Source organism: Thamnophis sirtalis, unplaced genomic scaffold (genome assembly GCF_051295495.1).
Source record: "Thamnophis sirtalis isolate CommonGarterSnake01/CBP01778 unplaced genomic scaffold, rThaSir2_p1.2 scaffold_3, whole genome shotgun sequence".
Taxonomy (NCBI): domain Eukaryota; kingdom Metazoa; phylum Chordata; class Lepidosauria; order Squamata; family Natricidae; genus Thamnophis; species Thamnophis sirtalis.
The window spans coordinates 12,039,807-12,064,364 of NW_028261383.1; the positions used below are offsets into that span (position 1 = coordinate 12,039,807).

At 47.7% G+C, this 24,558-nt stretch overlaps 1 protein-coding gene across 1 annotated transcript; it reads right to left on the reverse strand.

Annotated features, from left to right (window-relative positions):
• Positions 1-11,070: 11,070 nt before the first annotated feature.
• Positions 11,071-14,610, reverse strand: LOC106545318 (major histocompatibility complex class I-related protein 1-like). Its single transcript, XM_087711117.1, has 4 exons — positions 14,604-14,610; positions 13,994-14,230; positions 12,022-12,297; positions 11,071-11,414 (listed from the first exon to the last, which is right to left on the reverse strand). Exons 1-4 carry the CDS (start codon positions 14,608-14,610, stop codon positions 11,071-11,073), a joined length of 864 nt encoding a protein of 287 aa, XP_087567243.1.
• Between the last annotated feature and the right edge of the window lie 9,948 nt (positions 14,611-24,558).

A 24,558-nucleotide genomic window follows, 5' to 3' on the forward strand; every position in this document is an offset into this window, starting at 1 on the left:
ACTAATTCCACTCGAGGCAGCATCCAGACCGGGGTTAACCTTCATGCACTCATCTCGAGGACTGAGTCTTATATCGTTGTTTAACCACGCCCCTCCTAGGTAGACCAGCTTTAGACTCAGTCCCTCCATGAGGGCGGCTGCCTCATCGCTTTCTCCGGTCTTTAAACAACGTTGGATGTGGATTGAAAAGAGTTGGAGGCTCAATTAAGGCGTTTGTGAGATAATAGGGAGTGCCAGAAAGTGACCCCAGAATCAAAGCCCCTCGTGGGACAGTGGATTTGGAGGGGTCTGAGCCTCAAAACCCTGTCAGGGTAGATAGACTGTCGCTTGGGCAGAAGCGACTCAAACGGCGTTAATCAGCTTCCCGCACTTTGTAACAGCCCGCTGGCTGTCAGCTTCGCTTTCCCTGTTTAAAAGGCTTCAGAAAAGAAACCATTTAGCTTCCTGCTGCTTATCTTCAAACAAAGAAACTATTTGGCTCCCTGCTGGGAACACGCTCCGCCACTCCTGTCAAGCAGTTGAGAGGCGAACCGCGGCAGCCTGTGGCTATATAAATACAAAACCAGAGGGAGTTTTTGTGAGTAAGAATAAAAGTGTAAAAAGGGCTTTGGAGCGCCGCTAGTGTGACTGAGCCTCAGGGCGAATTTTACCTTACTGTTTAGCGCGCGCTTCGTGACAGTTTAGAAAAGGCGGGAATCGCCATTTTGAACGCTTGTCAGTTGCTGTCAGTTGGTAACGTGGAGGCTGCGCTTAGTGCAGAAATCTCCATATCGGCTCCTGAATTTCCTGCGGAGGCTCAAGTATCCAACACACCTAAAGCAGCCTCAGTGCCTCATTCCTCCCCGCAGCCCTCTACTTCTGATGGCAGGGAAGCAGCCAGGGCCAGCAAAAAGACAGCACAAGCCTCAGTTAAAGAGAAAAAAAAATCAAAGAAATCTTCCAAGCCCAGTTCACGCTATGAGAAACAGAAGGACAAAGACTTAAAGAGAATTCATAAGAAGGCAGCCAGTAAAAAGGCTTCTTCTTCTACTCTGCCATCTGATCTGACACCTCCAGCTCAGAGCCACCTTTCACTGATGCTTTCCCCAGGAGGCAGGTAAAACAGAGAGCCTTCTGCTAATCCAATATACCCCATTGATGTCTCAAATATCTGGGTCTACCTCAGGAGCCCCAAGCCCCTCTACTTGTTAGAGATGACATACTTCCACCAGCTGTCCAAAGGATGAATGCAGCTATTATGGGGCAGACACATCCTATGTATTTGCCTAACCTTCAAGATATTATTGCCAGTGCCATCTCACAGGGCATCACAGCAGGGTTGCAGCAAAGGGATGCCCTGACACAAAAGCAGGCCCCTGTCCCTGCAACAATACCACCAGCTCAGGCTCCAATGGCGCCCTCTGCAGGGCAGGTGACATCTGATCAGGAAGAACAGGGTGACTCCTCTGAATCAGAGGAGGGTGAACTTAAGGAGGCTGAGCTTTTGGAGGATGAGGGCAGGGAGATGGAGCAAAAAGCCTTCTCAGGCCTCTTCCCTCCAACTCTTTTCCAATCCCTGCTCTACAAGGCTAAAGTAGTCTCAAAGATTGAGTCTCAGCCAGCGGCTTCAACCCCCAGGACAATAACTATCTGCACTGAATCTTTGTATTCAGAGCAATCTCTTCCAGCAGAAACAGTACCTATGCCAAAAATATTCGTTGACTTAATTCAACATCAATGGGCAAATCCCACATCTGGGCCAAGCCCTTCGGCTTTAGATAAAAAAATGTTTCAATGTAGCTAATGAATTGGTTCAGTTCATGTCCATCCCTTCGATCGACGCTCCTGTAATTGCACTATACACTCCAGCTCAGATGCCAGGAGCCTCAGAGGATGTCCTGAAGCCAGAAGAAAGCAGACCTCACACTGCAGAGAGGACATCAGGCCGCTGCTTGGGCGGTAAGGGCTTCTACCACGGCCTCCTTTTTCACCCAACCTTGTCTTCTTTGGCTTCAGGACCTTCAGCAGCATATCCCAATCACGGATATATGCGCACACCAGGACATTGCGAAGCTAGTGGCAACAGTGCAATTCGCCTATCATCTGCAAGATTTGCAGCTAGTGTCATTGGTGGCATCACACAGACTGCTGGGGCTATGGCAATGGCAGGCCAATGTGCGCCATAAGTGGAGACTGGCTTCTGCTCCGTTTAAAGGCCGCTCCCTCTTTGGGGATGCGTTGGATCCCTACCTGGTGGGGAATAAGGAGAAGAGGAAGGTCCTCCCTACCGCACCTAAAAAAGGCTTCAATCGTCCAGCTCCTTATCCCAGGCGTCCGTCCTTTCGAGGGCAAGACCTTGGTTTGTCCTTTCGTAACCAGGACTATGGTTCTTCCTTTCGGGGGGGGACTATGGAAACCAAGGATATAGGCAGCAGGGAGAATACTCTGGGCAATGTTCCCTCTAAGGTGCACCGCTGCACACGTGGCAAGAAAACACCATGCGGCAGTTTCCAACTGCCGCTCAGTGATTTCTAATGTCACAGGCTCCGGAAGCTGAGGGGCCTCAGTTTTTCTGTCCTGGATAGGGTTAGCAGGGGGAGGGGGCGGTGGGGGTAGGAAGCTGGTTTGATCGTGAGGTGATCGAGAGCTCTTCCTTACCCACCCACCCAAAATCACTTCCGAGAAATCTACGCGGTCCGCAAAGTATTTGAGCCAGCGCTGCATGGGATGGCTTCATCAAATCCATAATAGAGAGGGGGAGATTAATATATATAGGGTTTTTTTAAGTGGGAAGGGGAGTTTCCCAGGGAAAATTCAGCATGGAGTCTGTCATTTGCCAGGTCCTATATAAATCCCCCCTCTCTATATTCCATCGCAGGGTGGCAAGCGACTCCAGAGTTGCATGGTTGCGTGGGTTACGTGTGTCCCTTTCCAACAACTCATAGCCTTCCCCCCCCCATTTCCCAAAGCAGCGGCCACCGCCACCACATTGGGGTCCCTTGGACGCCCTTGTTGTCTTGGTGACATCTGAAAAAAATTCAGGTGCTCAGGCATGAAAATATACCGCTCAAACACTATACTTTTCTGCGCACACTGAAAATAAATTAGAGGGAACATTGCTCCAAAGCTCTGCTCCAGTTTTAACAGTTTCTACAGTTTCTACTCGACATCCAGGCTGAATGTATCACAACGAGGTGAGATGGCTCAGTCGGGGGTCTGCACTGCAGCGCTTCTGCTCTCTTAGGGAGGAAACCGAGCAATTTTTGGCAAAAAAAGGGACAACCAATGCCAGAACTCTCGGATCCTGTTTAGCTGCCTGATTCTGGATTTTTAGTAGACATAACACGACATCGTGCTGAACTTGAGCCTTTAGGGGCAAAACACAGCGGTAAGCCGTCGGCCAGACAGTGTCGGCTACCGACCCCCAGGGGGAGAGCCTTCTCTGTGGGAGCCCTTCCCTCTGGAATGAGCTGCCCCCGGAGCTTCGCATAATCCCCGACCTCAGGTTCTTCCGACGCGCCCTAAAAAGTTGGCTTTTCCAGCAAGCCAACCTGGCCTGAACAAAACAAAATAAATTATTGATCATTGTTAATTTTAATTTGATTTTTTTAAAAAAATGTTATTGTCAATTCTAATTGGGTTTGTATGGGATATTCTATTTAATTTTTTTTTAACTTTTGTATTATGTGTTTCTTTTAATGTTGTACGCCGCCTTGAGTCCTTGGGAGAAGGGCGGCATATAAATCTAATAAACCAACCAAACCAACTGTACTCACATATCAAAGCCTTCGGGACCAAGCTGTTACTTTTCGAAAGGCACCTGTCACAAACGCAGCCCAATACCACGCATTTCCCATCGCTGCAGGAAATAAGGGCCAGTTTTCCGCAGAACAATATAAGTGCGCAAATAAGGAGGTAAGAAGCAAACACCTCATCTCTGACGGAGGAGTTTCAACAGCGCTTTCGGGATTTTGCAGCTGTTGAAAACGAGATCCCGCTTTTCCTCTCTCCTTTCTCCGTGGAGCCTGATGACGCTCCAGACCACCTGCAGCTGGAGCTCATTGAGCTGCAGTGTGATGCCAAGTGCCGCAGTTGGCACCAACGGCTCCCTCTTGTCAACTTTTACCAACAGCTGGATAAAGAGAGGTTCCAAGAGATTCGGATATTTTCTAAGAAAATGCTGAGCTTGTTTGGTTCGACATACTTGTGCGAGGAGACATTCTCGGCTATGAACATTAAGAAGAACCGTGTGAGAATGAGACTAAGTGACTTTCACCTGCGTGACATCATGCACATGGAAATCACTGTTTTTGAGCCAGACCTGGCCTATATAATGCAGTCGAGATCTCAGTATCACCCTTCACATTAGTGCAGTTAAGTTATTTGTTTAGTCTTTCGTAAAATAGTTCATTTGCATTTAATGTTAGTGGTTCAAAGAATGTCAGGCTGAATGATTGGCCCCATATTTTCACTTCACCAAATCTGGCCCTCCTTGCAAAAGGTTTGGACACCCCTGTTCTAAATGGATGCAAATGGTCAGCTGGCTGCAAGAAATGTAAATCCTTCCCCCCCGCAACCCGACTATTAGGTTCCACCACAAAACCGCGGAGGACAAAATCGCGCTCGACGAAAGCGCACATTTGACGTCATCACAGCGCGACGAAAACATCGCGCTGTGATCGAAAAATGTAAAAATAAAGCGAAAACCTTACCCTAACCCCCCCAAACCTAACCCTAAACCTAACCCTTAACCTAACCCTAACCCTAAACGTAACCCTTAACCTAACGCTAAACCTAACGCTAACCCTTAACCTAACGCTAAACGTAACCCTAATGCTCTAAACCTAACCCTAACCATAAACCTAAACCTAACCCTTACCTTTATGTGAATCGGCTTGCTTTAATTTTAATTTTATTTCAATTTTTAATTTTTTTCGTCGCGCTGTGATGACGTCAAATGCGCGCTTTCGTCGAGCGCGATTTTGTCCTCCGCGGTTTTGACGGGTCACGGACTATTATGTATTGCGACCTATTTTCAGCTCTGCTCTAAATGGGCAGAGAAAGCAGGTGCAGATGTTTTGCTCCATAAGACACAAATCCATACAAGTGCATAGTTTGCAAAAAAACACATTTCACAACAATGCCTCTACAGGATTACAAACATTTCTGGTAAAATTTAAAATCATCCTAGCTGAAAACTTTGGTTCATATCTTTTTCTTCTTGAACCTGCTATCATCCATAAGACATATTAAATCTAACAGATCAATAGGCTATGTTTCTTCATTCTCACAGATATATAAATGTTAACAAAAATGTATATAAAAAGTACATCTCAAAATTATAACCAAAAGGGAAAAAGTAACTACACATCTTCCCACTTGGACCTTCAGGGATTTTGGGGTACAAGCAAGTCACCTGTTTCCCCTGGAAGATTAAAAGGGGAGGGGCTGCTGGAGCTTCAGGGGGAAATCTTCCATTGGGGCAGGGGCTGTAACAGAAAAGTCACACTTCCGAGGACCCACAAGGGGCCAAAGCTTAAGGGAAGAGACTTGGACTGTGCCCACCCTATCTCCTCTGCAGTGACATGCGGTGAGGTTTATGGCTGGTGAGGCACTGATGTCATCACAATCTTTTTATTAAAATGCCTTTGTAATACAGGGGTTTTAAATAAAAGGATCTGCACCGTTTTGTCCCGTCCTTGCGTGTTTCGAAGGGGTGGCGGGCAAGAACATATCGCCAAGGAACGTATACGGCAACCACCAGTGGCCAACAACAACAAAAAAAGAGATTTTGGGTGGGGGAGCAAGGAGCCGAGGAGTTCCTTGTTGTGTTTTCCACAAGGGAGGACAGTCCCTCCAAGGGGGGGTGAGGAGAGAGAGAGAGGGATGATGATGATGATGAAGATGACAATTAAGTATCAAAACCCTTTTGAGTTTGACAATATAATACGTTATCCAAAATTATAAATAATCTTATTTTCAGCTGCATTTTTTGCCATCTGTTATTTTCTTTTTAAAAAATCAGACTTGCTTCCAATTTGTGCCTTCTGGCAAACTGCAGTTTTCTTGGCAAGAGATCTAGCTTGCCATTGCTTCCATCATAGGTCTGAGAAAGTTAGTTTGTTTCTTTCTTTCTTTCTTTCTTTCTTTCTTTCTTTCTTTCTTTCTTTCTTTTCTTCCTTTTCTCTTCTTTTCTTTCCCCCTGATTTGTTTCCCTCTCTTTTCTCTCTCTCTCTTTCTCTCCCTTCAGCCCCCTTTCATTTCTCTCTCCCTCTCCCCCTTCTCTCTCTAATTTGTTTCCCTCTCTTTTCCCTCTCTCCCATTCTCTCCTTCCAGCTCTCTTTCATTTCTCTCTCTCTCTCTCTCTTTCTCCCCTTTTCTCTTTCATCTCTTTCTTGCGTGTGCAACCAAAATACCCCAGGATCACAGTGGCGGGGACAGCAACTCCTTCCGCTGCACTGCGGAGAAGAGCCACGCTGTGCAGGAGACTCCTTAGCGCTAGACTCGGGTCAGTGCGAGCCGCAGTCCCCTTCATGTTGGCTCAGGAAGGAGGGGAATGGGACAGCGTGTGCAGGAGACTCCTTAGTGCTAGACTCAGGTCAGTGTGAGTCGGGATTTTTCAGGCTTTTAACCCTCGCTTAACTCTGCTTGAGCGATCATAAAACACCTTAGAAGTCAGACTAGATGAGACATGCAGTTCTCCTGCCTCACAGTAGAGGGCGCTTTTTAGAGGCTTTTTTAAACAGTTAGGCAGTCAATCACGGTGAGGCAGCAGCTAGCTAGCCTCACCTCAGCACTCGCCTTTTCCCTTTTACATTTTTTTCTTTTCATGATGAGGGCGATGAGGCTGTGCCTCCCCTGCCTCCCCAGACTGCATGGCACTGCTCCTCTGGAGGGATCATGGGCCCCTCAAGTAAGGAGGGCTGCCCTGCTTTCTCTTTCCATGGATGGGATGGGAGACCACCAGGAACAATCAGAACGAGAGGCTGACCTGGGAAGCAGTTCCAGCACTTGGAAAGGAGTTCAACCCACATCCTGCCTTTCTCTTAAGGAAACCAGAGTGGTTGCCTCCCCACCCCCATAAAAAAGAGGGTTTGCTTTTAGTCGAGAAAAGAAAAGTAACAAAAGGAAACTGCACCCTCCCTGGCCACTATCCAAGGGTCTATTTGGCCCTGAGATGATCTGAGTTTAACCTTAGATTAAACTTTAAATGAGGGTGAAAGCCCCGATAATATTCCCCAGGTCCCACTCACACCGATGGCAAAATTCTACTGAATGCAAGGTTGTTCAGCTTGGCTGAGAGTTGCAAAGATGCCAGGGAAATGGATAAGTCCCCAAATACACACACACACACACACACACACACACACACACACACAGACACCAAAATCCAGGCATAGTTCAAAATCCACACCCAAATCCAAAGTGCAAGGCCACAGTCTGAGAAGCAGTTCTGAAGTCCAAACGGAGGTCACATGGAGTACAGGCTGGAATTCATGTAAACAGCAGCCACAAAGTGACAGTACCTGCATGGCAGGGAAAAATGTGTGGTTGTTCCTAACACTACATTGTCCAAATCTTGGACTAAGGAGGGGTGTGCTGGTATTACTCCTTAGGAGGAAAGAGGCAATGGACCGACCTCCATTGCGCCTCCTTCTGTTCAGTCCTACTCAACAGGTTCTTCTCATCCTTTCTGATCAGCTGCAGCTTCAATCCTTCTCCATCCTGGGCTTCTGGCTGAGTCTGTGAGCCCTCCAGCTGCAGCTGTGTCTCTCCCCTTTCCTCTCCAGCCAGGTGCTCCACTGGTTGTTCCTCTGAAGGCCCTTCTGAAGTTCCTGGGCTCACTTCTTCCTCCAGCCCCTCCATTCCTGGCTTCGGGGCATCAGCATCTTCCAGACATTTCTCTGATCCCTCCTCTGAAATCTCCAAAGCTGCTCCTTCCACCTTGTCTGAATAGGCATCTGGGGAAGCCTTCAGAGGTCTTTTCTCGCCTTCCCTTAGCTCTTTCTTCTCACCACAGCCACCCTGTAGGGAAGGAAGCAATCAAAGAGGAGAAAGTTTTCCACTGCCCCTCCATATAAACAGGTCCTCCCTGAGAGAGAGAAATTTCTAGGAATGGGTCATCACTTCTCCCACCAGTGTTTCCTCCCTCTTGTCTCTCTTATACCTCCAGCTCATCATCACCAAGAAGCCTTTATCCTAGACAGCTTCCCCCTGTTTTTCCAGTCCACCTTCTCTTTCTCCCTCTCCCCTTCCTGGACAGAAATCCGCCATTTTCCCAGGGTGCCCCACTTCCTGCTCCCAGCACTTTTCCTGTCTCATTCTCCTCCCTTGGAGCTGGAGGGCCAGAGGAGCTGAGCTTTGACTGATTTTCCCTTGCATTGCAACCAGATCAGAGGGTCACCAAGAGAAGAGGCTGAGCCCCAGAGGAGCCCCAGACATCCCACCATCCCTCCATGGCTGCCTTGGGAAGACTTTGAGGATGGATTCCCCACCACAACTATCCTGAAGGTGTTGGCTCTCAGGTATTCTCCAAGCCCCGGGTTTTATCTAAAATCAGAAATGGGGAGGTGATAAGCTGCCTGGGAAAGCCAAGGGAAATCATCAAAACATTTAAAAAGTGAAAGTTAGAATATTTCAGACATGTGATGGGACACCCAGAAACATACAGCATCCTCCACTTTATCCTCCAAGGAAAGATTGAAGGCAAATGAGGTCCAGGCAGAAGAAGAACATCATGGCTTCAAAATCTAAGGGATTAGTTTTGACAAAACACAACAGCACTTTTTCATGCAGTTGTTGATAAAAATAGGATCACCAACATGATTGCCAACGTCTGATGACAGATATAGAAGAAGAAGAAGAAGAAGAAGAAGAAGAAGAAGAAGAAGAAGAAGAAGAAGAAGAAGAAGAAGAAGAAGAAGAAGAAGAAGTAGTAGTAGTAGTAGTAGTAGTAGTAGTAGTAGTAGTAGTTGTTGTTGTTTTGTCTCTTAAATAGACTTCAGCAATAGTGAGGCTCACCTGTGATATCATTTTGGGTGGGAATATCACCTGTGATTGAATCCCATCTTCAGTGGTAAAAGTAGAGGAAGAAAAACGTTTTTCTAAAGAAAGGTGATTGAGGCAAGCTGTCATTGCCTGATGGCGTTTTTTTCTGTTTTTCCTCCAGCAGCCTAATAGATGGCAAAGAGAGATGACAGCTGATATATTTCTGGAGCAGCAGCTCCTGCCTGAGATGGATTTAAGCTGAAGACCCCAAGGGGGCCAGGTGGTAAAACTGCCTGGATTGTAACTCAGCATCTTGATTTGCTTATTATAAATGAAAGGCAAAATTGTTGGCTGCCTAGAGGTGCTGACCATGGGGAAGTGGAAGGGACATTCCTGGGAGTTATTGAGAAATGACCAAGTTGAAACTGTCAGTGTTCCCATTAGAGCTCCTATAGGACATCACAGTCCTGTTTCTCCACCACCAGTGAAGCCATTTAAAGCTGCCCAGCAGGGCTGTTCCCAGTAGGGGTTTCTAACTAAACCATCACTGACTTTTATTCAATGATGCTAAACCTCTGGGAATTCTGTTTTTGGTCCAAGAGAGAAGACACCCCCATGTGTGTTTTGATTTCTACTCCAAAACCCCTGTCCCAACCTCTCCTGATAGGACCTTGGCCACCATCAATTGCTTTTAAGCAAGGATGTTAGACTTTTGGGAATTGGTACAAGACAGGTGGTGTTCTCCATATAATCCAAACATGGCAGCTCTTAATTCAACTCTCATAACATTTGTTTTGATTTCTACTCCAAAACCCCAGTCCCAACCTAGGCAGACTGAAGATCTGGTCTTGAAAGCTAAGGTGGGTCTGATTGGTTTAGCAGTTGCACCTGAGACTAGCTGGCAAGCAAGAGAAATCACAAGCAAGGCCCATCCTGGAAGGAGGAAATGGGACAATTTCTGAAAAAATAACATGGATGCATTGACTCACACTTGGTGAAGCTCAACTGAGAAGACCTTTCCCACATCCCTGCTCCCTCTCACGTCTCTTGCTCTGAGTAGGAGCAGAAGAAGCAGCAGCAGCGGCTGCTTTTACCACTGGGGCTTCCTTCCTATTGTTGTCTGTCCCCAGGTGTGACTGCAAGCAGGGGAAGAGGACACAAGGCCCCTCCCTCCATTGCCCCCACCTTCCACCAGAACTTCCTTGATCTTTATCAGGGTCGGGATTATTGTTTTTCAAGCACTTTCCAGACCATTTATGGGACTTTTCTTTGATTCTTGAGCCCCTGATATTTGCTCCTTTGAAGGACGTCCATTAAGGCCAAAGAGGCTTCCTTCCAGACAACAGGAAGGTGGAACATTCTGAGATTTAGGGGAAGTAGAAAAATGGCTGCCTTCCTTTCTCCTTCCTTTCTGACTCTCATTCAAAATGTTGCTTGTGGGGATCTTGTGGGGATCCTGGCTGCAACTATCAGGGAGACCCTCTCCCACCCACGTAAGCTCAATCAGCACAGAAAGACACAGGACTTGGGGGGGAGGTCAATGGATGCATTTCACTTACAGATCAGGAAGAGAATCACAGCTCCCAAGATTATGATCATCACAACTTCCACCAAATGAAATAACCACATATCTAAAGAAAGAGAAACATGGTTCTGATTAGACAGATTCTGACTTCCCTGACATGGATATGCTGAGCAATGGAAGCATTTCCCAATCTGAACTGGCCTCCATGCAGTGTCTCCACATGAAGGAAGCCCCCTGTTCCCCTGAGGCTGAAGAGGGAAGAGCAAATGGCCTTGAAGTGGCAAAGGAGGAGCCACAACCAAGGGAGAAGGCAGATAAGGAGGAGATTTCAACCTGGGCCAAGAAATCAGTTTAAGTAGACATGTTAAACAGGCCCTTCTCAAGATCACCTGAAGATAAATGGAGGGAGGCAGAAGCATTTTCAGATTGCCAGATTGTACCTGGCATTGTTTTTTTTATTATTATTCTGGTCTCCCTTGTTGGGCTGACAAAGGGCCAACCTCCCCCACTGAAAATGGTATTGATTGAACCCGATCTACTTCTACATTTATTTTTATTGATTATTTGATTTAATAAATTTAGATGCCACCCATCTCACCACAAGGTGACATATTGCAAATGCTGAGCCTCTCACCTGTTTCCTCCTCCCAGGCCAAGACCAGGGGCTCCTGCAAACCCTCGTGCTCCAGGTGACACTGAAAACGGTTCCTCTCCTTGGGGTCGATCTCAGTGCTGAGCTGGACATAATAGGTCCCATCTGAGTTGGGGGCAACATTCCTATGGAGGGTCTCATACTGGCAGACCTCTCCATCTTTCATCCAGGTGGCCTGGATCTCCTTGGGGTAGAAGCCAAAGGCCTGGCAGATGAGGACCTCCAGGCTGTCATCCACCACTTTGCGAGTCACTTTCCCCACTGGGGGCTCTGAAGAAAGAGTAACAACAAAGTTCCTGGGATTTCTAGAGTTTCTGTCAAGGCGATTTAATAAGTGGGAAGAAGATCTCCTTTGCCCATCCCCTCCCTCTGCTCCCTCTCCTCCCTTGAACCTCTGGGACACTGAACTCTTTAGATTCATTTTTGAAAGGGACACATGGAGTTGGGGGTAAAGTTCTCACTCCGACCAAAGTAATTGCAATGCTTGGGCTTTGAGTTCAGTTTTGACACCCTAAATTGAATTTGTTGTCCAAGGTGGAAATTGGGAAGAGAATCAATCAGCTTTTGATTCTGCCACAAATGCAGGATGCAAAAATTAGATTTCCTCATGAAAAAGGATTGGATCTCAGCCTTAATATCCTGCTCCTTTGGTTTCCTTTTCTTTTTCTTTGAAGAACTTGTTTTTTGAGGGGTGAAGGTTTGGAACTTCTTTTCCCTACTGTGGTCAATTCCCCTAGTTTGTTTTGGTAAGTTCCCACTTCTGTTTCTGCCAGGCACATGAAGGGTGGCTTGGCTGTGTAGAGCACAAAACCTGAGGAGGGGAAGATGTGGAGGCCTAGAAAAAAACAGCACAATCTGAGCCCATTTGGCCACTCACCTGTCTTCTTCGGAGCCTCCTTCTGGTGGGGCAGGTATGTCTGCAGCCACTCAATGCAGGTCTTCTCCAGGAAGTCTTTGCTTCCCTGGGACCACCTTGGATCCTCCTCCCACTCCTCCTTGACCTTCTGGGCCTGGGGCTGAGCTGTCACCCATCTGAGGGTCTCCTTGTCGAAGCTGATGAAGTCCATCCCATCGTAGCCATAGCACAAAAAACCTCCTTTGCTCCCGTCTTCAATGAGCTCACAGCACAGAAACACCTGCCAGGTTTGAAGCCCTGAAATGCACAGAGAGGGCGTAGAAATATCCAGAGTTCCTCTCCCTAGAGACCTTCCCCCCAAAACGATTGAAGTGTCTATTTCCCACCCATCCCACCAGGGGAGGGAAACAGATTTTGCCTCTCCTCTTCTTTTCAATGGTGGAAGATCTTTTCTGTGATCTGGGGCTACACTAAGTCTTCTAGAAGATTATAAAGACCATAAGAGTGTCTGTCCTGGAAACCATCTTTTACTTTGGATCTTCAGGCCTGCCACATTTAGTGCTGTGGGAAACTGGGAGGGGGGATTGCATGGAGTAGGGGAGATATCTAGCCATAATAACATTCCTTTCTCAGAGAGTCAAGGACATCTTGCCCTGCCCCTGGAGTGGTGTGACTGGGAGGCATCTCCAGTTGGGACGGTGCATTGATTGGACCATGTGATGGACATGTGGGTGCTGGGGCAGGGAATTGGACTTTCCTTTGGGTGGGAAAAACCTGGAAGCTTTTTGATTCTGGTTTCCCCAGATGTGCCAATATGACATCTCTAATAAAATGGAACTTTGAGGAACTTCTGGCCTTGGAGTCTTCTTTTGTTGGGGGTGTTACTTGTAACCCTGACAGAGAGAGAAGATCTTGGGGAGGGGAGGCTGTTTTCTTTCCTTTGCAGGGAAGGATCTCCCATCCTCATGCTCCTTACAGCCATTGGTGGTCAAGGGCAGAGACAATATTGTCCCTTCTTGGGAAGGAGTGTCAATTACCAAAACTTGACAGCAGCCTTTTTTCCATTTCTCAGTTGCCGCAGAGGAATGAGGGGGAGGGAGAGGTTTGGAATGTCACTCCAGTCCAGACCAGACATAACACATACCGTATTTTTCAGAGTATAAGACACACCAAAGTATAAGACGCACCAAGATTTTGAAGAGGCAAATTTAAAAAAAAAAGTTTTTGCACTCTGCAGACCTCACAAAAATGGCTCATTTTTCGTGAAAATGGGCCTGTATTTTTTTAAGGGAATGAATAGCCTTTAGTAGCCTTGTAGAGTGCTCCTAGGGGCTAGGGAGGGGAATTGAGCAAAAAATGATCCAATGTTCGCTCATTTCCACCCTCCACAGCCCCCAGGAGCACTCTGGAATCTTCCTAGAGGCTATGCACAGCCATTTGGGTGAAGAGGACAGGGTTTCCGGAAGCAAAACATGTTGTATTCAGTGTATAAGACGCACCTAGATTTTCAACCTCTTTTTTGAGGGAAAAAGGTGTGTCTTATACTCTGAAAAATATGGTAATTGTCCCATAGGAACCAAGTTCATCTCCAGAGGTCCCTGAGGGAGATGGAGAGGAGTGACCTAGAAGCTCTCCAATTAACCGAATTGGCCAATGTGACATGTGACACTTGGGGGGGGGGAATCATTTACTCTTTTATTTATACTGAAATCGTGGGAAACATTTAGAGTTGCTTTTGCTTTTACTCATGCCGATATGTTGTAGCCGATAAAGAAGTTCTTTGAGAAAGGTTCCAGTCTCAGAATTATGATTTGGTTGGGTTCAATAGTCAGAACTTTGGCACAGGGTTTATCTCAACCCCCTAAACTCCCAACCCCCCATTTTCTGCTCTTTGCCTACTTGCCTCTTTTCCCATTAACCAAAGTGACAAGAGGTGGGAAAGTGAGATTTGGGAGAGAATTCGGGGCTTGAAGACAATTCTGCCTCTGCTCACCTCCAGTCTGGGGGTTGCGGTTTGATAACCAGTCCAGGTCAGCTCTGAAAATCCTCTCAGGTATCTTCACCTCCTCCGTCTCCATCCAGGGCACCAGAGGAACTGTTGTCCCATTGAGGATGTCATATCGAGCAATGGGATGATCATCCAGGTGGATCACGGAGAGGAACTGGGGCAGCCCTTGGTTGGGCTCTGATATCTTCAGGTAGGAATAGCATAGGGAGTGCCTGGAGGAATCTAGAAGAAGAAGAGGGTGAAGGACAGAATTAGGAGGGTCTGCACCTCCAGCTCCTCCCTCGATGCTCTCCTGAAAAGCAGCTCTCAATTTGTAAAATTCATCTTGTTTTTCATTGGGTGCATAAATTGCGATTAAGAGTATTTTTTTGATATTATCCACTGGAGTATCACAAAAATTAAGTATCAACTATAAAAATACAGAATTATGAGTAAACTGAAAAAAAGAAAAAAGGGGAGAGAGAGAGAGAGAGAGAGAGAGAGAGAGAGAGAGAGAGAGAGAGAGAGAGAGAGAGAGAGAGAGGATCTCTTACTTAAAAAAGAAAAAAAGAAGAAAAAATTCTTCAGTCCAATTCACTTAAAGTTTAAAACCAGCCATCCATATGTCTCCAATATCTCCAAAAGGAAAAGAGAGCAAAGAAAAAACAGGAATTAATACTTCAAAGCTGCAGAAAAAAGGAGCCAAGGAGCCAAAGAAAAATCACCACCTCCGCAGCAAGATAGTCATAAGCACTGCCACCAAAACAAGAGGAAAAAAAATCAAAGTTTTTTTTTTAAGATGAAAGTCTTTCCAAGGTGACTCTGAGCTTTTCCTTAGAGCTTCTGTTTATTCCAAAATGGGTTTCCAGGAACTGTATAAACAAACAACTGTGTTCCTGCCCCTATCAGTTCTTAACCAAGTAGCCTTTAAGGGAACAACTTCTCTCTAAACAATTCAGATAGTAAAACTTAGTAACAATGTTTCAAGTCCACTAGGTGGCGGTGTTAATTGTATCCGAGGAGGAAAAAGGGATCTTGGCACCTCCGCAATCTCTTCCGAGGGGAGTAAGGGGGGTGTTTCAGCCTCTTCCTTCGCTTCGATTTTCAGCCGCGTTGGGTGAATGGAAATGTATTCTTGCATTTATAACCAGAGGAAAGACCGAAGAAAAGGGAGGGAAAGGAAAGGATCATGAGCGGATCCCTCCCGCCGGTGCGGCCAAAGGATGAAGGTTCAAGCGGGACCCAAACTCCCAGGGGACCATTTTCACTCGCTGTCTCCGGGATCCAGGCTGGCTTTCTCCGCCCACCGTCGCCCAGACTGCGGCGTCCCTTCTAGACCGCGCTACGGGCTTCCCAACGTCACAGAGGAAGGAGCGGGATATCTCCCCTACTCAAGAAGAGACTGGGCAGCCACGTGTCTGAAATGGCACAGGATCTCCTGCTGGAGTTGGACTAGAACAGGGGTTTCCAGACTTCAGGCGGTGGCTCACTACCGCGCCGAGGGCTAATGGCCACTGGGCCGCGTGACTGGCCGGTGAGTGCATACACTTCCGCAGGGACACACAGCCCCACTGAGGAGAGTGGTAAGGATCCGGATCTCTCGGGTAGGGCCGGTGCAGCTATAGAGAAGGCCCTCCTTCGGGGAGCCGCCCGCCAGCATTGTCACCCAGAGGAGGCCCAACCTGTGTGATCTTATTGGTCATTGGGAGGTGAATGGCAGGGGACGGTCTCTCAGGTAGCCAGGTCCAATACATGCAGGGCTTTAAAAGTAAGACTAGCACCTTGAAGCGGGTCTGGAAACCAATGGGGAGCCAGTACAGCTCGCGGAAGATAGGTGTAACATGCGTGTATCTAGGTACACCCATTATCGCTCGCACGGCTGCATTCTGGACCAACTGCAGTCTTCGAACACTCTTCAGGGGCAGCCCCATGTAGAGTGTGTTACAGTAATCTAGTCTTGAGGTGAGGAGGGCGTGAGTGACTATTTGAAGTGCCTCCCGGTCCAGATAGGGATGCAACTGGTGCACTAGGCAAACCTGGGCAAAGGCCCCCCTGGTCACAGCCGACAAATGGTGTTCTAACGTCAGCTGTGGATCCAGGAGGACTCCCAAATTGGGCCCTCTCCGAGGGGTGTATAACTTGCTTGAAGCTCGAGAGAAGGAAGGTTTTTCCACCTGGGAAAGGACTTTGGGACTGAGGGGGGAGATGGGGGAGAGAAAGACCCAATCCAGGACATGCGACCCTCCCTTTCTCTTTCTTCCTCCCCACCCGCCCCTCGCAAATCCTTCCAGAAACTCACCGCAAAGGCCGCCTGGCAGCAAGGACCCCAGCGCCGTCCCCAAGAGCAAGAGGGGCGCCCGGTAAAGCTGCATCGCCCTCCTACCAGGCGCCCCCGTGCGCCACCAACCGAAGAGGCCTGCCGTCCGCTAAGGGCAAGTCGCTTAGGCGCTGCTGCCCCAGTTCGGCTCCCGTCTGGATCCAGAAAGTAATCCAACTCTGCTAAAATTCTCTGCCCTGTCTGGGTCCGCGAAGAAGAGAGAAAACGGCGCTGCTCCCTTGGACTCTTCCGGGGTCCCTGGAGGGAGGGAGGGAGGGAGGGGTCCGAGGAAGACACTGTCCAGAAACGGGCAACATTAGCGCTCAAGCGTCCTGGTTTCCCCGGTTGTCTGAACGAAGCCACTGCGATGCCCTCCTCGCTAATTCTTCTTGGGAAGCTCTCCGATCGATCCCCCTTCGCCCCAAAGGGCTTTGGGGGAATTTTTGGCAGAAGGTGGCTGTCTGTGATCTGAATGAGATGGACGGATGTTTGGGCAGCGTCAGGCTCGGACCTCGCTCCCTTCCGCCAACGGCCTCGGGAGACCCGCCAAAGAGCTCTTTTCCTTTGGTGCTTCTGCCGTCCCCAGCTGCGCTCAAGAGCATTTATACCTGTCGGGCCGTCTGACGACATCGTCCTGCCCCTTCGGTCTCTCCTGAAGTCTAAACTCTGGTTTCTTTTGCAGGTAGATTGTAGATTGTAGATTGTAGAAGTTTATTTATATGCCGCCCTTTTCCCTGGGGGGACCTTCGCTCCGCCAATGACAGCGCCGCTCTCCACCCTCGCCCCGCCCCTTCGGTCTCTGTCCCGCCCCCTGCGATCTCCCCTGAAGTTCCGCGTCTAAAGTCTGCTTGTTGTTTTATTGCCTGAACAGAGTTATAAAAGGGAAAGAGTTATAAAAGAGAAACAGTGCACGGTCATAAAAATTTTGTTTGAACGTAATAAAAGGTGCCTACAAGGGAGAGACTCCGCAGGTGTTTCCTTTCTGCCTATGCTAACAGTATGCTAACCATCCTAACCAGATCTTTGGGAGGAGTGTACCTGCTATGTAACCTGCAGTGTAACCTGGAATGAGTCCTCCAGTGGGAGGGGGCAGATTTCAACGCGGAGAAGAGTCTAAGCCCCTTCCCCAATTGGCCTATACTGTGGTCTCACTGGACATTTTATTCCTATATGCTATTTTTGTCTTTGTTGGAAACCTCTGAACAGCCGCCTCCCTCTTAAAACCAAATTCTGGGTTGTTTACATGGAACAAATGCAGTCCTCCACTTACAACAGCTCATTTAGTGACGGTTCAGAGTTACAACAGTACTGAAAAAAGGGATTGATGGCTGTTTTTCACAGTTAGGACCTTTGCAGCATCCCCATGGTCATGTGATCAGAATTCACATGCTTGGCCACTGATCCCTACTTAGGACCGATCATGCGATCCCTTTTTGCAATCTTCTGACCAGGGGAAGCCAGATTCACTTAACAATCGCGTTACTAACGTATCAACTGCAATGATTCACTTAACGGTGGCAAGAAAGGTTGTAAATTGGGGCAAAACTCACTTAACAAATTCTCACTTAGCAACCTAAAGGTTGGGCTCAATGGTGGTCATAACTCGAAGTCTACCTGTACATGCCCCTAAAGGAAAAATAATAAAACCAAAAAAAGGAAGAATAAAATGACTTTTTAAAAGAAAAGTCCACCCATCCTTCCCCTCTGGCTTCAGTCTTCCCAGCGCTTAGGGCTACAGGCAGATCAGGAGGGTCCTGGGGAAGATTAAAAGGGGGAGGGGGCTGCTGGATCTCCAGTGGGAGGTCTTGATTTCTCCTTGCAGGGAAAAGCAACCCCTCAGGACCAGACTCAGCAGGATGGTGATGATATCCATTCAATTGTGGGTTAAATGGAGGAAGCTGAAAGCATGTCCTGCCTGGGTCTCCCCCCCCCCCCACCAAATTCATCCTCCATCTCATTGTAGGAAGTTATCACCCAGCCCTCGCGCAGAAAAATGAAATATCCTAGGAAATATTGAAATATTTCTCTGGATGTGAAAAGAAAGAAACACGTTTTAAAAGACAGAATAGCTGCCTGTAGCTTCCTGCCCATCCCCACTTTGTCAATGGGCTATTAAGAAGGCCAAGTTAGTCCCTTTACATAATAAAGACTTCTCCACCAGCTCCAGGGGGATGGGATTAAGGCATGATAATATTGGCACTTTACCCAACTCCCCACATGGCATCTGAGAACTCAACCAAACCTGGATTCAAAACGCAGCCTAGAGAGTTGCCCCTGCATGGCCCCATGGGAGTCTGACAACCAATCAGAATACAAGCTCAAGATCAAAGGCCAGAGAGGGCATAAAACCAGGGATTCAGCATCTGAGTTCTTCCTTCTCTTTTCTCCACCAACATTGAAGCATGTGATCACCTTTTCTGTTCAGGGCTCAAGCCACGTGGTCCTGTCCACCAATAAACCCTCTTTCCAAGCAGCCTCCATGTCTCCAGTGTCCTTTTCCCCACTTGGAGCCGAACCCAGGAGGACATTTCTATCAATCAAGTGAAAGTCAAAAGAGAAGGGTTGCTGTTCACCTTCTTTCTTTCTTCTCTCCATCCCCCAAAAGGGCAAAGGTTGAGCCTCCAATCGGCTGCCTCCTGACCATAAAACTCTGGAGAGGAGCCTCCATATTTTCTACTCAGGTGTAACACTCCAAGCATAGGGGTTTTAGGGATCATCTCTACAAGCAGCTGTGTGAATCCAGAGGTTCCCCTCCCCAGATGTGCCTAGCTGTTTCCAGGGCCAGCCAGGAGTTGCTTGAGAACTTCTTTCAGGGTTAATATGATCAGAGTCCTCCAAAATAAAGCAGACGGTTGATCTTCTGTTTGAGAGCTGCTTTTCATGATAGCATGGAGGGAGGAGCTGGTGCTGCAGACCCTCCTAATTCTGTCCTTCACCCTCTTCCCCTTCCAGGCTCCTCCAGGCACTCCCTGTGCTATTCTTGTGCCCCCACTCCCCCAGATTGTTCAGGGTTGACTCGGAGTGGCTACCAAGCCTCAACCACCAGACTGGGAAGGAGCAGAAGCATTCAAGCCTCAATTGTCCACCTTAGGCTGTCCTAAGGGATGGAAAGGGACTTTGGATGCCCTGCTTATGGAAGGATGCTACAGGGGAGGGGAAAGGAGGAGGTAGAGGCCCAGGGTAGGACTTTCCCAACCCCCTGGAAGAAGCCCCTCATTTGATGCCCCCTTCCCACTGTAAAGTTGCTAACTATGGCTTTTCTCAGCTCTCATGATCAACATCTGCACCATCTCTCCATCCATTGCTTTTGTCTTCATTCTTTAGGAGCCTCTCTTGGTGCTTTCAGGCTCTGAGGTTGGTGCAGCACCAACAGATGTGAAATTGTGCAGGTGTGTAAGTCAGGGGAAAAGAAGGATGCCCCAGATTGTGCATGAAGGAAAGGACATGAAGATGACACACCCACACCCGCATCCCTGCCCATTCCTGGGAAAGTAAATCAACCAAAATGGGAAATGGGGGGGGGGAGATGTGTGATACCTTTCCATTCTTTGGGGCTATTTGAGCCTCCAAGCACAGGGATTTCTTGGGGGGGGGGCGGTGGGCAGAGAGATGCTTTGTAGATGGTGGCAAAATCTCGGGGCAGCCCCAAGGGGAACATTCTCTTGGAGGTCCTGGAGACTCTCTGCCAGAAATGAAGAAAGCAGCCAATCCCCCGGCTGAACCACTGAGATCCCATCACCGGATCATTGTCTGGGGGGATGCCGGATGGTGGTGGGATGGGGTAAGACCGTGATGGCAAGCCGATGGCACGCATGCCACAGGTGGCACACAGAACCATATTGGGTGGCATGCCAGCTGTCAGGTCTGGCGCACATGTGTGCACCTGCCAACTGATTTTTCATATTTCCAGAGGGCCAGGGAGGCCGTTTTTGCTATCCCTTTATCTATCTATCTATCTATCTATCTATCTATCTATCTATCTATCTATCTATCTATCTATCTATCTATCTATCTATCTATTTATCTATCTATCTATCTATCTACCTAACCAACCAACCAACTAACTAACTAACTAACTAACTAACTAACTAACTAACTAACTAACTAACTAACTACTCTCTCTTTCTCCTCCCTCCCTACTGTATTTCTCTCTCTTTCTCTCCCTCTATCTACGAACCTACTTTTTTTAAAAAAAAAATTGCCTCTTCAAAACCTTGGTGTGTCTTATACTCCAGTGCATCTTATACTCTGAAAAATATGGTATTTCACAGTTAGCAATGCTTCAGCAGGATTACAAATATTTCTGGTAAATTTTGAAATCATCCTAGCTGAAAACTTTGCTTCATATCTCTTTCTTCTGGGACCTTCTATCATCCATAGGACTTATTGGATCTAATAGATGAATAGGCTTTATTTCTTGGTTCCCAAACTTCCGGTTCGGCCGTTGGGGATGTTTTTCGCCCTGTCCAGCCTCTGGAGTGCAGATGGCCCAACACCAGAGGTGGGGAGGCTACCGTTGGTCCCATTCCAGTGATGAGGTTGTGCGAGGTTGACAGTTGTTTCACATAGTGAAGGTTGCTCAGCTTGGCTGAGAGTTGCAAAGATGCCAGGGAAAGGGATAAGTCCCCAAATACACACACACACACACACACACAGACCAAATCCAGGCATAGTTCAGAATCCCCACCCACATCCAAAGTGCAAGGCTAGGGTGACCAGATGTCCCACATTTGGCGGGACAGGCACACCTTTTCATGATTTTTCCCGCGTCCCAGGCCGTTCTTAAAAAAACACACTTTATTTTGGCGCTCGCAGCTCCCTCACTCCCCCGCCCATCAGCTGCTAGCAGCTAGCTCGCTGGCTTGTTCCATTCTATCCTACACAAAAATCTAAGCCAGCCCAGCCTGCCGCTCACTGATTGGCTGGACTCCGCTTAACTTAGCATGCCTGGGCGAGTCTCCATTTCATTTCGTCTTTTGTTTTGGTTGCAGCTGCTTAGGCTTAGCTTAACTGGTGAGTAATGGATGGTACCAGTGGGAATCGGGAGGCGCTGGGGGGAGGAGACAGCCCTCCTCTCCTCCTTCTCCCTCTTTGCGTTTCACAGGCCCCTTGCTGCGCCGCCATGGGCAGCAGAAACTCCGGAACCATGGAAGTTCTCTGCACGAGTGAAACAGCCGCCGCCGCCACTCACACAGAGAACTTCCACTCGTCACCGAGCTTCTGCTGGCGTGGCGGCGCCTGTGCTGCGCTTCCCAGCTACCACTCCGTGAGTCCGCGAGGTGTGGTCGCTTCCCGCTGCCCTCCCCTGCGCAGTTAACTAACTTCCATTCGTCACTGAGCTTCTGCCGGCGTAGCGACGCCTGTGCTGTGGTTCCCAGCGACCACGCCGCGAGTCCGCGAGGCGTGGTCGCTTCCTGCCGCCCTCCCCTGCGCAGTTAACTAACTTCCACTTGTCACGGAGCTTCTGCCGGCGTGGCGGCCCCTATAATCTCAAAATAGCAATATTCTCTAATACTAGAAGTCTTTGAGTTTTAAAAATCTGCCATGAAAGATTGTCTCCTCTAATTAAAAAAAAAGTTTTGACTCTGATGTTGAGAAGTGGTAGAAACTTACCTGTGTAAGTAAACTTAGAGGCGGTATAATTCCTAATAGAAAGAGTTCAGGTTTCCAATCTAACTTAACCTTTGTTATTCCTTCCAACCAATTTTTGATCCTTTTCCAGAATTTTTTTGCCTCTTCACAAGTCCACCATAAATGATAATATGTGCCATGATGTATTGAATCACATTTCCAGCAATTTAGCGAGGTATTTGTTGAAATTTTGGCCAACCTTGACGGTGCCAGATGCCATCTATAATGCCATCTATAATAAAGCATTTTGTACTGGTTTTCCTTATATGGGATTGATAGTGTCATTCTTAAATTTTTCCCATTTCTCTAGTTCAATGTTATAGCCAAAGTTCTGACCCCATTTTATCATTGGTTCTTTTACAATTTCCTCTTCCATTTGATACTTCAAGAGGAATTTGTATATTTTCCCTATCATCTTTCTGTCCAGGCTTTGAATAATTTTATCCAATTCGTGTGGTTCTGTTTCAATACCATTTATTTTAGTGTCTTTATTGTATTTAATTTTAATTTGGAGGTAGGTTAGCCAATCACCTTTCATATTCTGATCTGCCAATTCTTCAATTGTTTTTAAATTTCCCTGTCTGTCAGTTAGATCTCTGTATCTTAGAATTTTGTTCCAATCTGTAAAATTTGGGTGTGTCGTTCTTTCTGTTGGTGATAGCCAATTTGGGGTTTTCACATAGTGGATTTTTTTGATTTTGAGCCATTGTTGCAGTAAAGTTCTCATAATTAAATGATTTTGAAAGTATTTGTGCGTTTTATGTTTGTCATTCCATAAGAAATTATGCCAGCCTGCCTGCAGGCGTGGCACGACAAAACCGCGCTACGCAAAATAGCGGAGATTAAATCGCGTCACTAAAGTCGCGACGTCATCATCGCGCGTCATCACCGCGGGGACAACAGCGCGGTGACAGAAGGGCGTTTTACATGCTTCGTTCTTTGCCTCCAAAGGTAGCCCTCCTCCTCCAGCTGACAGCGGCAGCAGGCACGGGGCAAAGCGGGCTGCCCAGCAGCAGCAGCCCGCGGGAAGGGTCCAGCTCAGCCGCGGAGGGCAGCAGGAAGCCCGCGGGGGGCCCTGGCGGCGGAGGAGGACGCAGCAGCGGCAGCGGATGAGGCTCTCCCGGGGCCGGCGAAGCGGGCTTGCCTGGCAGAGGCAGGCCGCCCTCTTCTTCCTCAACAACATCTCCTTGGATGGGCGGCCGCCGCCACCGGGCAAGCCCGCTTCGCCGGCCCCGGGAGAGCCTCAGCCGCCGCCGCCGCCCGCCCTGCCTCTTCCTCCGGGGGAGGCGCCGGCGGCGGAGGCCGCCCGTCCAAGGAGATGTTGTTGAGGAAGAAGAGGGCAGCCTGCCTCCGCCGGGCAAGCCCGCTTCGCCGGCCCGGGAGAGCCTCAGCCGCCGCCGCTGCCGCGTCCTCCTCCGCTTCCTGATGCCCCCCGCGGCTGTGCTGGACCCTTCCCGCGGGCTGCTGCTGCTGGGCAGCCCGCTTTGCCCCGTGCCCGCTGCCGCTGTCAGCTGGAGGAGGAGGGCTACCTTTGGAGGCAAAGAACGAAGCATGTAGAACGCCCTTCTGTCACCGCGCTGTTGTTGCGGCGGTAGGGTCGTTTTTTTATTAGCGCTTCGGACGCCGCGGATTTGCCTCCGCACTTATGTCGGCGCGGATAAGGGCATCGCGGTTTTGTGGTGGAACCGCCTGCAGGTCATGGCCTTCTAAGATCAGAATTCTTTTATTCTTTAACTCAATCCAATCCTTCATCATTGTCATTGTTACTGCAGTTGCGTATATATAGGCTCCCTGTGTGCTTCCATCCATCGCTACGAAGATCTGCTGACTCTGCCTGCCTGCTGGTAAGTGAGCCGGGTTTTTTTCTTTTATTTTTTTAATGTATTTTAAAATAATATTTTATTTATTGTGCATATGATTTTTTTAAATAGTGGTATTCTGTGTTGATTCTTTTTTTAAATTGTCTTAAACTATTTAAAAAAAGATTCTATCCAAAATAAATTGAAACAAGCCATTTTTAAAATTTCTATGCACAATACTTTGAAATGGACTCAGGAGTCATGATTGGCACTGAGTGAATTTGCACTTTTAATAATCAGGAAGATACAATGGCATTGAAAAAAGTGACTGATGACCATTTTTCACACTTAGCGACCATCAGAAATACAAATCTCTTGCCAAACATCAACATTTTGATCGCGTGACCATGAGGATGCCACAACAATCGCTAAGTGTGAAAATGGTCGCTAAGTGTGAAAAATGGTCATCAGTCACTTTTTTCAATGCCAATGTATCTTCCTGATTGTTACCTGATTGTTACCAGGAACTAATGCTGCGACTGAACACGTTTTTTCTACGGTAAATAAAGTGTGGACATCAGAAAAATCACAATTAAGTGTTGAGACTTTGAAAGCCATTTTATGTGTGAAATATAATTTAACAAATTTGTGTGAAAAATTTCATGACCTTTTAAACAATGACAGCAATCTACTAAAAAAAATTCACTCAAGTGAGAAATATGCCAAAGAGTAAAATTATTCTGTACATAATTTTTGTCAATATATTTAATAAATATAAATGTAAATAAACGTATTATATTTGTAAAATGTAGTTATGTTTAAAT

Coding starts and splice junctions, on each gene's coding strand:
- LOC106545318 (XM_087711117.1), bottom strand. Junction 12,298..13,993: donor CCGCAACCCCCAGACTGGAG/GTGAGCAGAGGC, acceptor TGTGCATTTCAG/GGCTTCAAACCTGGCAGGTG. Junction 11,415..12,021: donor GGAGGCTCCGAAGAAGACAG/GTGAGTGGCCAA, acceptor CTCTTTCTTCAG/AGCCCCCAGTGGGGAAAGTG.